Raw genomic sequence first — 16822 nt, 5'->3', positions numbered from 1 at the left:
CTGTTTGCAGGCCAGCGAACCTGTACAAGGCCGAGGACTTTAGCCCCTTTGACGCTTCCGGAGACGTCCTGATTGATGTTTGTACCTCTGACACCCCCGCTCAAATGATGCTGGACAGCAATTCTAAGAAGGTGAGTTACAAGCTCCCACTTTGTGTGATCCATTGTAGTCCTCTGTTTATTCTATTAATTTGTTATTGTTGAATAAAGCTGCATTTCCACTGCAGGAACTTTCCTCAGAAACTATGAACCTTTACAGGAACTCAAGATGGTAATACTTAACAAAGGTCAGGGATGCTTGGCCTCTGAAGTGCCTCTGTCATGTCAGAGTTCTTAAAACAATCTAGTCACTTACTAACAATAATAACAATAAGAACTTATGATTGGCCCATGACTTAGAGAAATCCTTGATCCACCACTGACAAAGGTACAGAAACATTTGGGGTGGGGCTTGCCGTGCTGGAGATGCCTGATTGGTCGAGTACTATTTTCTTGTGTATTAAACGCAATTTAACTGGTTGTCATTTTCCAATCAACAGCAGCAGGTTTGAATCTCCTCCATATTTATTGTTAGTCAGTCATGATTGCTCTACAGTCCTTTGCTTTACCACCATCTAGTGGACTGGAGTGGAACAGCTTGTTGTAGCTGTCGGTTGTTCTCATGTCCGGGTATTTTGCCAACTCCGCCCTGGTCTTTAGACCTTCGGTGGAAAAGAAGAAGAATAACGCTCTGCAGGAACTTTTGTTCCCAGGAACCTTTGTCTAAATTGCAGCTTTACTGGGGCACTTTATTTGTAGATATGACCCAGAAAACTAATATGTACATTATGAACATATTGACTTGATGATGATTGATTCTAGCTGTAAGTCACACCCAGCTTTCATTTTATCCTTTTTAAACTTTCGTACACTTGAATTGTAAAATTCAGTGTTGGTGTGTTGTTGACATTTTTTAAATTATATTTTGCTGCCTTGTTTCCAGAGATGAAGAAGGAGGAGCCCTAAAGAGCCGATGACGCTGACAAGAATCTAACACTGACACGGAAAAATGGCCGTTTGCACAACGATGTTCATTTGCTTTTGCACAAGCTCATTCATTTGCAGTGTACTTGAATAAAAAAACAGCAACTTGCATGAATGTTCCAGTAATCATCATAAGAATTATAAATTGTATTGTAACCTTTGTGTCTTCTATTTAAAAATCCAATAACGACAAATACTTGTGAATAACAAGCTTGAAATCATTTCACGTCTCTTCTCTTTCTTCCATGAGCCACTTTCTAACAGTCAATCACAAGCACGTTCCCTCTAACTCACCACTCATCTCAGCGCTAAAGCATCACAGTCAACAACAAACACGCCTGATTATCATCATTATCATATGGTAGAAGCAGTAACTTTAACCTTTAAGACAATTAATATCAATCAAAAGATTCATATGGACATCAATATTAGTTATTCTACGTTTTAGAACACAGATAGACCTCAGATTTGTGTTCAAACTCAATCTTCCTTTTTGAGTTGCAGTTGGGTCAGAATAGCCTCATGAAATAGTGTAACAATACAAATAAAGTCTTGATTTTAACGACCGAAGTTAAATGACTAGATATTGAATTTAAATGGGGTCCAGGCATTAAGAATGAGAAATATTGGTATTGATGTAACATTAATAGGAAATGAAAGAATTTCCTGAGATGAAATGCAACTAATTTAGTCCTCGCAGTGAAAAATGGGAGTTCTTCTAGATCTTAAATATATAGATACTCTCATCGTATCTTTTCAGAAGTATCAGTGTATTTTTAAAAAAACATTGTTGATCTTGCATGTGCACCATCATTTACTAAACTCTGTCACTTGATTCTGCTCATCTGATTTAAGGAGTTCATGTCACAAATACAGTCTGTTCTCCATTAACCTCTGACTCACATTAAATTATTTACATTAAATAATAGATTTTCAAGTGTTGCATGAGTCCAGAGAAGTGCACTACACTGGTTCACTATGGTCCAGACGTGTAGATCCCCAGCAGGTGAAGCATGTGAAGAAAAAAAACGATATGTCAACTATTAATGATGTTTCTTTATTATATCAACACATGATATATCACACTCATGAGCCATTTCAGAAAAAGAAATCTCAAATTCTTTTTAGAGTTTTAAAAGTTCATCTCTTTTATCACGATGTTGACACCAAACAAATCATTTAAGGAACTATTCTCCTGGTCATTGTTAACCAACAGTTAAAAAGCCCACACAAGTTTATGGGGTTAATGCTTACTCCACAAACAGATAAAAATCAACTGATGTCTATACATCAAACTGAGAAACCTGTCATCAGTTCTATAAACAAATGTTGAATATACAACCACAGGGTTTTATTTTTTAAATTTCTGGGAGTTTGAGACATCTAGTGTCTTTCTGATCTGCACGACAGCAGCAGTCAATTCATGAAGCCATTTTTCTGCAGTCATTTTGATCACTTAAGTTTATGAGGTGAACTTTTCAGCAAACATCTTTTTGAAAAAAAACACTATTTTTAAACTTAGCAAATGTGAATGGTAGCTTGTTTTCTTACAGTACATCAATTATATTTCTGACAAAAAGCGATTTGAATTAGTGATCCTAGTGTTAGTATTTAGGTGGACATCTAGAAAAAAATAATTTGATGTTCTAAACCCCAGAAATGAATCTAAGGAGTTTGATATAGAAAATAATTGGCTGAAACCTAACATCCTTTCATAGACGTCATTAATACTGGAAATAATTGAGGTTCTAATGTCCTTTATTTGCAGAGTTTTCCCTGACTTTTTATTATCCGACGGAGATCATCAATAAGCTGTGAGGTAGCAGAGATTTATGCACCAACCCTGCACCTTGTGTGTTTTGTGTTAGGTGATTCAGGATGGTGTAATGCAGCCCATTAATGACAGTGGATCAGCGTGTGCACTGCCAGCCCAGGTTCCACATGCTTATCGCATGGGAGGCCCTGTGAGTAGCCTGAGCTACAATCTTCCACTGCCGGTGCAGCTGTCCAGGTCAGAGAGCAGCCGACACACATGACACATCAAGTGGACACACACACATGCACACACACTGATAATGATGATGCTTCTCTTATCTTCATCCCCAGAGCTCACTTCTCTCTGGATGTCAGGACCGAATCTTCTGAAGGTCTGCTGTTCTTTGCTGCTACCAAAGGAGGGCGCTCTCATCTTGCTCTCTACATGTCCAAGGGCAGGATCAGACTGTCTGCAGGCACAGAGAAGAAGATCTTCAACAGGGAGAATTATGATGATGGAAAATGGCACTCGGTCAGTGGACGTGATCACTTTGTATTTCAACAAAGAACAAAACTCATTACAATTTCAGAACTAATTGCATGGATCCATTAAACCCACATGAAGGAAGGAAACTACATACTTCATTATTCTTTATGTTTGATCATGTTGTTTGTAGATTCAGTTCAGTTTGGAGAAGAAGAAATTCCGATTGGTTGTGAATGGGATCAGAGCTCAGGATGGTCAGCTGACAAACACTGAGCTGACGTCCATGCAGCAGTTTGTGTATCACTTGTACCTGGGCAGTGTCCCAGAGTCCCTTCACAAACAGCTTCAGGTATAAAAAACATCACACACATACACATACACACACACACACACACACACACACACACACACACACACACACACACACACACAAACACAACCACACACACACACACACACACACACACACACACACACACAAACACACACATACAAACACAGGTAAATTCATACAATCCCAGAAACACAACTTGATTGACAGATTATCAATGTATTTGTTTTTACTTTTCCAGTTGAAGTTCCTTCCGAAGCAGAGTGTGTCTGGCTGCATCCGTAGTTTTAAAATGAACGGAGTGCTCATGTCCAAACCAGCCACAAACCTGGGTGCTGGCCCCTGCTTCAAGGGACCCACACAGAGAGGGGCCTATTTCTCAGGGAATGGAGCACACGTTGTAATTAGTGAGTACTCACCACAGTCACAATCAGATCGACAACACTCTGATTGTGTTGCGCACAGAAGCATTTCTATTGATCATAATGATTTCTAATATATTCTGCATCAGGATCAATAATACGCATCCCCACAATTTGTGTCTCTCTAGACATGACACACAAACTATTAAGAATTAAAAACAAAGCTTTAAGAGGTGATTAAGGTTAAGGAATTGTTAATTTAAAGGATGCATGGGTTATTTAAGATTATGGAAATAAAAGATTATGTGTGAAGGACACAGTTAAAGCCCTACAGGAATTTCTTAGGAAAAAAATAACTGATAGAAATCTTTCTTAGATTTTCTTGTTTTACAGTAACGTGCACCTACACAGTAAGACAAATTCTGTACTGCATTTTGAACACATTTTTGAAACAATTTCCCACATTTCCAAGTTCTGTTAATACCTACAGTCTAAATTAAATCTGTGACAATGACAATCCATGATGTTTTCTGTTTTCAGATGACTCCATTTCCGTGGGCTCCAACTTTGAACTGCTGTTTAATATTCGTCCACGAAATCTGACTGGACTCCTGCTACATGTTGGTGATTTGACCAGGACACAAAGTGGAGCCGGGAGGAATCACTATCTCACGATCTACCTTCTCAGAGGAGAGGTGAGACTCTACTACACTACCTCTAGTTGTTGCTGCCATGTTAGTGGATTTTAAAAACACCTTTCTGTGTCTGCTCTTACACCAAGGATGTATCTTTGAATGAGCAACAGCGCCCCCTGCAGCCACACGTCATGACTAATTATGGGATCTATGTCCAAGGGATAGAGTGGTTTTCATAAAAAGAAAAACATGGCCGATCAATCTGTTGACCAGAGCTCTAATCGTGGTGCCACTTACTGAACTGACACACAACTGAACAGTGGCTATTACCCATGATCCCTGGCTTCCTGATCTAGAGAAGCTGCCACCGAAAACAAAAAACCAAACCCTATTTAGAATTCTTCATATTTTAAAAGGTTCCTCACTTAATTTTAAAGATAAAGACTGGTTTTTAATTACTTATTATAAGGTATTTTTAACTGATCTACAATTCAGAATGACTCTTGAATTAATGGGCCTGACACATAGTCAGTTACACACTTCTCACAGGAGCTGATCACTAAAGTTACATAGAGCAGACACGCTCCTTAAGTCAAACAGATTTTGAAGCTGCATTTTAAAGTATAAAAGTAATAATATAGTATAATAATAAAGGGAAATTGCTCTGCCATTGACATTCACAGGTGGTGGTACAAGTTAATAATGGAAACGGGAACTTCATGGTGTCTGTCAAGCCCAAAGCTTCTTTATGTGATGGAATGTTTCATAAAGTTTCAGGTAAAACACACACACTCACATTCAGACTGAACAAATCCTGCTGTTAGGACTCATTAGGAGACTGTTTTTTAAAATGGTGCTTAAGTCATGAAGTCACTGTCCATGTATCTTCTAGTAATCAAGAGGAAGAATGTTGTGCAACTGCACGTGGACACAGTGGACAATTACAAGATTGGACCCCCGTTCTCCACTGTCCCGCAGACCAAATCACCCCTGTATGTGGGTGGCGTTCCTGGTGAGTGTAATCTCAGTGTTAATCTCCAGTTTTTATATCAGTATCAGTTTGAAATCCCTCACCTGTTCACTGCTTGCTCTCCTGCAGAGACGCCAACGCAGCAGACGCTCCCCCTCATGTCCTCCTTCGTCGGGTGCATCCAGGACATGAGGATCAATGAGGAGTCCGTCTCTTTCGAGAGGCTCCCCAATGCGTTCGGCTCCGTCAACGTCAAAGAGTGTCCAGGTTGAGCCCACGCGTCTCACTGTGTCACCACCACACAAACCTTGGGACCACATGATCCACCGTCAACCATGTGCAATCTGTTACCGAGACAGAGAATGTGATTTGTATGTAAGAATGTACATATTATGAGGAGTGTGTGTCAGTGAGTGTGAACGTGAGTGTGTGTGTGTAAAATAGAGATATGAGCAGCAGTTGACAGTTTCATAGTAGCTGCCGCTTTATTCGACATTTCTGTATTTATTCTGTGACACCAGATCATTAATTCATATCCTCACAGCAGTTTGTTTATACGGTTTTATGATTCATTCTCAGTCGACAATCAAATGCTACTGTAAATTCCGGTCGACGGGTCGGAGAGAGCAACCCAGCACTTGAAGAAACAAACAACAAATTATGCCTTTTGTGATTGTGATACGCCTATGTTTTTTTTTTATGTATGACTCAAACGTTTATACCCTACTTCAAATCATATTTACACAACTCAGAGACAATTCATATGTAGAATTCTGCATTTGAACTGCTTCAATCTTCACACAGTTTGTTCCCATATTAATGCTGTTCTGATTTCATTTTCCATTTTGCATTCCTTCTGCATGCATGACAATGTTCTGTGCTGCTGTTTACGTCAGTTGCGCCAGAAATCAGCACGTACTGAATTTTGTGGAGCGTTTGTCTTTATGTTGAAAATCTACTTTACTGTAGCATGAATCTGGTCTGCAATGCTTGGGACCATTTATCCCCTTTTAACGGTGCAAGATGTCTCACACAAGGACATTCGTGGAAAACATGAATGTGAAAGTGACAACACAGCTGAAAAAAACACAACACACTGCAAAAGCTACAACCAAACCACAAAAGCTACAACACGTATGCAAAAGATACAACACGTATGCAAAAGCTACATCACAAACGAAACAGCCACAACAAAATGACAAGAGTTATGGCAGAAATGCGGAAGAGACTACACAACCGCAAAACCCACAGCACAAACACAAAAGTTACACAAACGGAAGCAGCAGAAGTGGGTAACAATGGCTGTCTGTGACTGGCTTGACAGGTTCACACAAACAAAATCTCACTCTAGTCACTCACTTCCGATGAGATAATGTTTCCGTTGCGTGTCTTTTGTAGTTGTGTTGTCGCTTTTGTAGTTGTGTTTTCAGTTAATGCACATGTGTGAGACATACGTGCCACCATACATATTGCTGTTTAAAACATGTATTTTTATACACATAAAATTCTCCATCAAGTGTTTATTTACCTGCCTTGTACATTTACACCAAAATTTGTGGTATGAGAAAAATAATATGCATGAGGATTGGTTATATTGTACGTGCATTCCTGTGTTGTGACCACTGACTTGTAAAGGATTTTGTAATCTGTTCGTTATAAATACTTTGTTTTGTGCCATAAGTAAAAAGATCTTTTGACAAAACAACATTATTTTTATGTTCTGACGTGTGTTTACTTCTGATTGTAAGATATCGATAAAAATAACTTGAAGTATACATGAATGGGTCGCATATTTGATTTAGAAAAATACCTACAATGTCTATTTTCCTCTATATGCCTACGTTATAGCAGGTGGATTTGTTATAAACGCCTGAAATTGAATGAGTTTAGATGAAGTGGTGTAGGTCTTTGTCAACACACAGTTCTCTGCCCCTCAGGGAAACATATTATTCTTATTCTATCACGATTGAAACCTGTTAGAACACACAGCAGGCTCTGCCACACACTTTCCCCTCGCACCTCATTGGCTGACAAGGTAAAGGCACCACGCCCACTCTCGTGCTGCCTTCACTGACTCGTTGTGACCTTCTGAGTGAAAGTTGTAAAAACAGGTGTTGCCACTAATTATCCCCTCGAATAACAATAGCAACAACATTCATACTTACAACTCATTCATCCCTTATATAATCCCATCTCTGTGGTTATTGCCCCTGCAGTGCCATTTCTTTTTATCTAATCAGAAAAGTGGAGGGAGGCTGAAGTTGGAGTTTCTTTTTTTTATCTGTTGCTGTGTTTTCTTATATTTTGCTTTGTTTTTTAATGTTTTAATGTGTTTTATTACTCACTGTTGTGTTTTTTAATTTGTTGTTGTGTTTTTTAACGTGTTACTGTGTTGTGTTACTCGCTGTTGTGTTAAGGGATTTGCTGGTCCAGTGGTGAACTTGAGGGCCACCGTACACACAGCTATAATTCCGGGGGCTCTTTGAATGCATCACGCTTCCGGTGTGAACGCAGTAACGCACCGGGCAGACAGAGGCAGGCGGGCGGCGGGGAATCGAACAGTGACTCCACCGCTGGGACCACCGACACCCACCTACCACCCTCATGTTGTCATGTCACCTGTTCCCTGTCTAGTGTGAGAAACATGGCTCTAACCGCGGGTTCTCTGCCGGGCTCCAGCGGCTGAGACCCTCCAGCCTGGAAGTGAACTCACCGGACCTCCCTCCTTCCGCCCGTCCTACTCTTCTCTCCGGCCGCCGTCGCTCCCCCCGCTCGGCTCCCTCCATGGCGGACCCTGCGGACCCTGCCCCGGGGGGCGAGTCGAAGGAGAAGCCGGAGCGAGGGGACGACGCGGAGCTGGCTCTGCGGGGAATCAACATGCTGCTCAACAATGGCTTCAAGGAGAGTGACGAGCTCTTCAGAAAACACAGGTTCGTCTGTCTGTCTGCGGGTTTGTGTCCTTCTGAGACATCGAGATGTTTTTGCTTCTGGTGCTAACTCATCTCAGTGAACGGAGCATGATCATGGTGCATCTGATGGTGCAACCCCCTGGCAGCACCATCTGTACTTTGCAACATCCATGTCAGTCACGAATCCTGTTTGAGCTCCCTGAGCACCCCCCCTTCCTGGCTGTGACCTGTGGGTCTCCTGCAGGATCGTGAGGGACCCCTTCACTGTAAATGTCCCCGAACACCAGTGAGCAGCTGGTCCTTCCAGTCAGGCCAGTTCTCTTGCTTCCAGATGCACAGGTTCCACATGTCAATCCTCGCTCAGCTCCCAGCACATGGAGGCTGTTCCTGTTCGGATTTGGCTGCACCTGCCTCATGGGGATAGTTCACCTCAAAAATGAACTTTCACTCATTGTCTATGACCACTGGATGGAGGGGGTGGGTGAAGTGTTGGAGTCCAAGCACTTTGGGAGTTTCAGGGGTAAACAGCGTTGCAGCCAAATCCAAAACGATTGTGTAAATGGTGACAACTTCTTCAAATGTAGAAAAGACACAGCCTGCCTCCATTCTGCTGGTGGGGTGTCATCCAAGGGTCCGTAAGTCTGACAGTCAAATTCGACTCCAAACAACCCATTTTCACCATGTTTTTTAGCATGAATGTCTGTGGTGATCCTCCTCTGGAGCCGCGTCCGTAGCTTCTACTGATGGACATTTAGGCCGAAAGCAATGTGTCAGGTGTAACTGACGCATTGCTTTCAGCGGAATAGTGGTGAATAGATAATGAGTGAATTTTCATTTTGGGCTGAACTTTCCCTTTAAGCTCATCCAAAGTTGCAGTAGTGGGGCTGTAATTTAGCTCTCAAATGTCTGGAGGAAAGCTGTCATTTATAGTAATTTTTTGTAACAAACCAACCAACAACCATCCGGGGGTGAAAACATAACCGAAATAAAGGTTTGGGGAACCCCGTCTCTCACTCTCACCATCCAGAGACCACCTGATTGCTCATGCTGTGCTGTTATTGGCTCCCACCCTTGAACATTGAGGCCACAGCAGGGCAGCCCCTGTGTCTGTCCTGCCCCCCCGGGGTCAAACCTAAATGTCACCTCTCTCACTAATTGAGTGAAGCTCTGGGTGTCATCCTGTTGTGATTGCATCAGCAACAAAAAAAATAGATGAAGGGAAGTAAAAAAAAAAACCACATTGGCAGTAAATGAGAGAGGCCATGCAACTGACTGTGTTGACCAACTTCCTACTTGCACTGTTCAACAGTGTGTCGCATGATGAATGAAGGACAGTAGTTCCCAGGAGGTTCAGGGTATCTGTACCATATGAAATCACCACATTCATTCTGAATCAAGCTATTTATGTTTGTGACCTGAGATGTTCCGATACCATGTTTCCTTCCTCATAAGAAACCAGGACTTTGCATATTTGTCGTTACCAAGTACAAACCTGATACCAGAGCATTTAAAAGATGGCAACTTAAACAATATATTTGAATAGCTGTATGTTACCAACCCTGAAATGAAAAAGATGATTGCTATTCTTATTTTCTGGCCTGGCTCAGGTTAAACCTTTTGAAATAACAAATACATACATTTTTTATTATCAGGCTTGACAGGCTAGTGCACGTCAATGTTTTACTTGTGGGACTTTCCAACGTGAAGTATTGCAAAAATTTGCTGACATATTAGCTAGTACAAGGTAACGCTACACTACCAGAAAGAAAGTTGCAGCTTTATCTCGGTGAAACTAATATACTTTAAAGACGTGGTGTAATTCAGAGGGAAGATTTCTCTCTACCCCCCGTTGCCCGTCGGGAGAATCAGAAGAATTTCTAATGCTGGTATCGGAGCGTCTCCAACTGTGACTCTGTGCTCTCTATCAATCAGTCCAGAGTTTGATCCCTTGTCACTCCGCCTCATCTGTCACTGACATGTCAGTCGTCTCATCACTTCTCCTATATCATCTCTTTCAGGAAGCACAGTCCGCTGATGAGTTTCGGGGCCAGTTTCGTGAGCTTTCTGGTGAGTGCAGGAGCCGGATCCTCAACATGCTGCTGACTCAAATGACTGATGAATTCCTCTTTTAAAGAACCACTTCCTTTACTTAATGACGTTCAAGGAATTTCCCTTTCTGTCTGGGAGCAATGCCAATAAACAAAGCCTCAAAACAGAAGCAAGACTAACTGCTGATTCTGTCTAAAGCAACATATAATAATAAGTTCATTCACACATAATAACACAAACAAGTAATGTCATTTAACACGTCATTAAATCCCTTGTCACTCACCCTTTGACAGTATCACTAGTTCTTTGTCAGTAGTTAATGTACATTGCTAGACAAATACACTTGTCTCCCTGTGGCTGGAGTTTTAAAGTGTTTATTTTTGCCCATTCTAAGGGTTTTGTCGTGTGTAGATGGCTGTGTGTTCTCTTCAGATGTGACAAGCTGATCTTAAACATGTTAGAAGGAAATTGGGATCCTACTGTAAATAGTTTGTTTGAAATCTGTAACCGTTGGGGAAGTGATCAGTTCAGTTTTGTTTTCTTGCTTTCTGGTCTTCGGGATTAATCCCAGGATTAAGATTTGCTTTCCAGCATTTGGCTTTTGTTGAATATCAATGTTAATCAGTTGTTGATCTTCTGGCCACCTCTCTGTAGAACGCCATGATGACGTTTGAAGAGGAGAAAATGCAGATAGCTTTCGAGAACCTCAAAGCTACAGAGAGAATGTGCGAGAGCGAAAACGCCGGCGTCATTGAAACCATTAAGAACAAGATGAAGAGAAGTGTGAGTAACCTCTCCATATTAAATACAGTGTCTTCAGAAAAAACTCAGACCATTTCACTTTCTGCAGTTTATTCTGTTGTAGTTTCTAATGACAAATGGAAAATATGTTTTAACAAATTGATTGAACATCAAAAACTGATGTATCTCCTTTTTATAGAAGTATATAAAGTCATTATAGAAGTATAGTCCTACTATAATACTTATTTATTATCATATCTATTGAATGTAGATAGTTTTAAAATGGAAATCTAATTCATGTAAAGTTACTGTATATAGACCAAGTATATTTAACCTGAAAAGGAGCATTTTAAAATAGACCATAATGCCCAGGCTTACTTGTCAGCTCGTCACATCGTTGGTGTTTGTGTTGGCAGATGGACTCCCAGAGGTCAGGGGGCGCTGCAGTGGACCGACTCCAGAGGCAGATCATCATTGCAGACTGTCAGGTTTACCTTGCAGTGCTGTCTTTCATCAAGCAGGAGCTGTCAGGTACAGCATCCAACTGCAGTGACTGCACGTCTACTGGTGTGGGATGAAAATAAGATGTTTGTTTTTCCAGCAGGTGAGCAGCATTGATATCATTCGCTGTTTCACTGACTTGACTTCCATTCTCCTGACAGCGTACATTAAAGGAGGCTGGATCCTCCGCAAAGCCTGGAAGATGTACAACAAATGTTACAGTGACATCACACACCTGCAGGAGGGCGGCAGCAGGAAAAAGGAGTCGGAACACAAATCCAAAGCGTCTCCGTCGTCGTCCTCCTCTGAGCCGTCGGTGCAGAGCCACTCGTCTTCCCCCGGGCCGAGCCCTTCACAGAGACTTGACGGCATCAGCTCGGAGGCTCTGGACCGGCTGAAAGGTTCGGTCAGCTTTGGTTACGGCCTCTTCCACCTCTGTATCTCCATGGTGCCGCCGCACCTACTTAAGATCGTCAACCTGCTGGGTTTCCCGGGCGACCGCCTCCAGGGCCTGGCGGCGCTCGCGTATGCCAGTGAAAGTAAGGACATGAAGGCACCGTTAGCTACGTGAGTACGTGAGTGAGTAGTTTAATGGGGCGGGGTTTATATTTACATGGCGCTGCTGATTGGGCAACACCTCTGACACACCAACCAATCAAGAGAAAACATACCTAGGTGGGCGAGCTGGCCTATCAGATGAGACTGGGCCTTAGAGAGACGGAAACTAAAAGCACCCGTTTCTGTCAGAGGCTGAAAAGAGGATCTGCAGCAACAGACAGTGTAAAGACAGTGAGGTTTTCTGAACATTGTCTGTGCTTCCCCTTACAGCTTGGCCCTCTTGTGGTACCACACAGTAGTGCAGCCCTTCTTCGCTCTGGATGGCACAGACACACAGGCCGGCATAACAGAGGCCAAGTCCATTCTCCAGCAGCGGGAGGCCATCTATCCAAACTCCTCCCTCTTCACGTTTTTCAAAGGCAGAGTCCAACGCCTTGAGGTAAATCCATGTTAAGAATCAGCCTCTTTTTTTATATCTGATGCTTTGCTGATCGTTCTCCTAAGATGAGAAAACTCAATGTTGTCTTCGCTGTAACTCACAATACAAAGTTTCCCTTTCCAGTGCCAGACCAGTGACGCCTTGACGTCCTTCAGCAACGCCTTGGATCTGGCTTCTGACCAGAGGGAGATTCAGCATGTGTGTTTATATGAAATAGGTACTATTTGTCCCCCCCCCTTCAGATTTTAAACCACCTTCCTCCGCCCTGGCCTGCATCCTAACTCCTGTTGGTTCACGTTTTAGGTTGGTGCAGCATGATCGAGCTGAACTACAGAGAAGCCTTCAAGGCCTTTGAGCGGCTGAAGACTGAGTCTCGCTGGTCGCAGTGCTTCTACGCTTATTTGACTGGAGGTGATAAAACAACAGCTGACTTGGGCTTTATTTTCATTTAGTGCTTTCCTCTGATTCCTGCTCTGTGTTGCGTAGTATGCCAAGGAGCCACGGGCGATCTGGAGGGAGCTATCGCCGTTTTCAAGGATGTTCAAAGACTTTTCAGGCGCAAGAATAATCAGATAGACTTGTACTCCATAAAGAGGGTGAGTATGTTTCCAGCTGATTGTGTAGTGCAAACTCTTCCTTAACTACTGTGTGTCAATGTGCATGCATGTGCTTACGTGCTTCATCAGGCTGAGACGCTGAATAGTCCCTGTCTGACCAAAGAACTCTGCATCCTGTCTGTGATTGAGATACTCTATCTGTGGAAGGCTCTGCCCAACTGCTCCAGTGCCAAGCTGCAGACCATGTCACACGGTACTGGACTGTAAAAGAGATTCTTTCAAGGTCTCACTTGTATCATGGATAAAGGTGTAAGCTTTGCTATTTTGTGTCCTTGTTGTAGTCCTGCAGGGCATCGAGGAGGCCTCGTGCACAGGCCTGAAAAACCTGCTTCTCGGTGCCATAAACAAATGTCTTCAGAATACCAAAGATGCCATTCAGGTAAGCAAATGTCGTGTTAATGATTCAATGTAGAGTCTGACTGATATTTTGGGGATCTGGTGCCGATTAATTGGTCAACATGTATCTAAATATATGTAAAAAGAAGAAAAATTGCAATGATGCCCAAGAAGGGTTGATATTTTACAGTTTAAGCAGAAACTTAATTCTAAATCATTGAATAAAAACATTAGTACAACCAAATAAATATGTAAAACATGAATTATGAATATACATTAAGAAAATGTAAACATGGTTTTTACTTGCAGGTACTGACTGCCACAGGCTACACCCAGTAAATACCCCTTGAATAGCTCAGATTACCATCTGCTCATACCACAATTCATAATTACTTCTGCTTATGAGTCAGTCTACGATGAAGAGAGGAGAGCGCGGTGGTTGTTAATCTGTCACGGAAAGTCTTTTGATCTACTTTTCTGCGTTTGTTTAGTCTGTAAAATAAGATAAGTTTTACTAAATAGGAGCTGAACCTGATTTGTCAGTCAAAGGTTCTTAACGTCCAACTGATATCGGAGTTGTTCCTCTTGTATTTGCAGTATTTCCAGCTGGCAGCGAGGGACGAGGTCGGTAGCCTAACCAACTCCTACGTTCAGCCCTACTCCTGCTATGAACTTGGCTGTGTGCTGCTGAACAGCCCAGAGGCAAGTTGTGTGTGCGTGATCGAGTTTAATTGCGATGGTGGAGAAGTCACGTTATCTAAATACGTTCTTCTTTTTTTCCTTCTCCAGTCTGCAGGGAGGGGCCGCATGCTGATGCTTCAGGCCAAGGTACAGTAGGTCTCTTTGTTTTACACGCTCTGAAGAGTTGTACAGAACACTTTGTTTGCTGAACGACCGTTGATAGATTTCAAGTTGTTGCAGACATTTGTTTAGTCACGGCAAATCCTGGCAAACATACATGGTTCCAGTAGGCTAATCTAATACAGGGAATAGTATGTGCAGTACCTGCTTTTCACTGGGTGTAGCCTCTTTGAGACGTCTGGTTTGTTGCAGTAGCATTGACCATGTTTGCGGATGTGCAGCTGATGTTGACAGAGCACAGTTCTGTCTCTCTCTGCTGTGGTTGAACCACTCGTCTATGTGTAGTTGATCAGACGCAGCAGAGTTTGCGAGGAGCCGAGCGTAAAGCTGTTTCTATCTCACTGGGCAACGAGTGCACTGATCTGTCAGAGAGTGCACACATGATAGATTGCACAGACAAAATAACACATTTGACTCACTCTTGTTCTTTTCTATTCACACGGACGATCCAGGAGGACTATGCTGGCTATGACTTTGAGAACAGGCTCCATGTTCGTATTCACTCAGCTCTGGCCTCTATAAGAACTGCAGCTCAGCCGTGAGCCCTGCACCTCAGAGGGAACTGGAAGAATGGGTCTTTGAAAAAGCCACAATTTCAATCTGGGCACTAAGGTTCTACTGTTTTAATTTATTTTTCATATGAGCCAAATGGATTTTTAAATGTGTGCAATATATACATGTAGGTGTTTTACAGAAGAACAGTTGCAAGAGGACTTTTACTGATCTTTTACCGTCCTACACAATACATTAGATTTTTTTTATTGTTTATATTGTTAATTAAAAAATTACATACCAGTCAAGCCAAAACAGTTTATAATTTTGAAAAGTCAGGTCAATAATGTAAATGGCACAAAGTATTATCTGACAAAGAAATGACGACTCAGTTGATGACTTTGAGAAACTCTATTTCTTACCATCGCAGTGTTTGTCGTTGACTTGACATTTTGTACTGTTGGGACTTTGCTACTCCACTGGTATGACCACTAAGCACTGACTTTTTATTATTTTAACATGCCCCCCTTTTGAAGAAGAATTGTTCTGGATGTAAATAAGTCTTGCTCCCATTTTAAACGTGTGTCAACATCATGTGGCACTTTCCGACTTTATATCTGTTTGTTTTGACATAATAAAAAAATGAATGTTTTATCCAGTACAAAAATGTGTTTGTTTTGAAGTCGCCTACACATGCACCTACCACATATCACTGCTTATTATTAATTCTAACAATTAGAAAAACATTAACAGGTCGTTGCGACAGTCAACTGGGAATATTGATGAAGACACAATACATACGCCGATATACGAGATCAACCCGTTGTGAGTCTCTTCTGTCAATGACAATGTTTTTAAATTGCATCAAATAATATGCATGCATGTAAAGTAGAATAAAACCAAACTTGACGGAAAATGAGCACTTTCATCATAACTAAAGTGACAAACCATCTATAAGAAATTGACGTGTACTTTGGTTTATTAGTATGTCCTATGGTCCATCCACTAACATGGAGGAGAAAGGGGTTATAACCTAAACATATTGCCACCAGGTGGCAGACAAGGCTTCAGCTGGTATGTCGACAGTCTTTAGTCTTTTCCAGAACTTTACATGCTCTTCTTGAAAAATGTGATAAATTTATTATAGCATGTCTATTCACACAATTAAATGTTAAGCTGTCGTGCTGCTTTTGAACTGGGAAGTCGTATACTGTAAATGAAAGACTGATGGTTTAAAGAGATTCTGAATTGCAGATTCATTCTTTTCACTGCATAGTTTAATTTGATACTTTTATGTATGTACGACTGTGCTGCTTACATTAGAAACATTGCTGTAAAACATGTTTTGGCTTTGAGCTTCATAGCCAGTGATTTACCAATGCCGAATTAATTTGCATTCCCAATACACACCCAGCAATTAATCTGGATTTAGGATTTGATATGATCCCTTAGGGCTCTGTGGATGAAATGCAACCCTCTGCAAAAAAGGTAAATGGTAAATCACAAAGCTAGGAGAGCACAGACAGGTTTGGAGAAACAGCAGCACGCGACGGTAACGGCACAGACCAATGTTTTCATTTTGGTACCGGCAGGTTTTCTTTACATTAAAGCAAAAAGCACAAACCAATTGATGTTCAATTAACATTAAGCTTTTATTTAGCAACAATATAAATTCAGTTTTGCTGATAACCAAAGAGTGGTAAAAGAAAACATTAACTCACATCAGCTACAACAACATAACAGAATAAATGTCCAGT

General features: G+C 41.6%; 2 protein-coding genes across 3 annotated transcripts in view; both read left to right on the top strand.

Annotated features, from left to right (window-relative positions):
* Positions 1-7272, top strand: part of LOC133018627 (laminin subunit alpha-3-like) — a 57346-nt gene extending 50074 nt beyond the window's left edge. Inside the window, exons 71-79 of one of the 2 annotated variants that reach the window (XM_061085034.1) lie at positions 11-131; positions 2891-3033; positions 3129-3309; positions 3455-3613; positions 3837-4002; positions 4498-4652; positions 5276-5369; positions 5485-5604; positions 5692-7272. In XM_061085034.1, the coding sequence (XP_060941017.1) occupies positions 11-131; positions 2891-3033; positions 3129-3309; positions 3455-3613; positions 3837-4002; positions 4498-4652; positions 5276-5369; positions 5485-5604; positions 5692-5834 (1282 nt within the window). In that variant the 3' untranslated portion in view covers positions 5835-7272. Of the gene's footprint in view, positions 1-10; positions 132-981; positions 1208-2890; positions 3034-3128; positions 3310-3454; positions 3614-3836; positions 4003-4497; positions 4653-5275; positions 5370-5484; positions 5605-5691 lie in introns of those variants that run through there. The other variant, XM_061085035.1, reaches the window with a different exon arrangement.
* An 836-nt stretch (positions 7273-8108) lies between these two features.
* On the top strand, positions 8109-15717 carry LOC133018070 (tetratricopeptide repeat protein 39C-like). Its single transcript, XM_061084365.1, has 14 exons — positions 8109-8492; positions 10490-10538; positions 11175-11303; positions 11678-11792; positions 11924-12329; positions 12591-12759; positions 12883-12976; positions 13063-13170; positions 13246-13355; positions 13446-13569; positions 13658-13755; positions 14310-14414; positions 14502-14540; positions 15026-15717. Exons 1-14 carry the CDS (start codon positions 8347-8349, stop codon positions 15113-15115), a joined length of 1782 nt encoding a protein of 593 aa, XP_060940348.1. The 5' UTR covers positions 8109-8346; the 3' UTR covers positions 15116-15717.
* The last annotated feature ends 1105 nt before the right edge of the window (positions 15718-16822 follow it).

This window comes from Limanda limanda, chromosome 13, assembly GCF_963576545.1.
Source record: "Limanda limanda chromosome 13, fLimLim1.1, whole genome shotgun sequence".
NCBI lineage: Eukaryota > Metazoa > Chordata > Actinopteri > Pleuronectiformes > Pleuronectidae > Limanda > Limanda limanda.
Note: the sequence above shows the minus strand (reverse complement) of the source record. Positions and strands in the feature narration are given on the sequence as shown.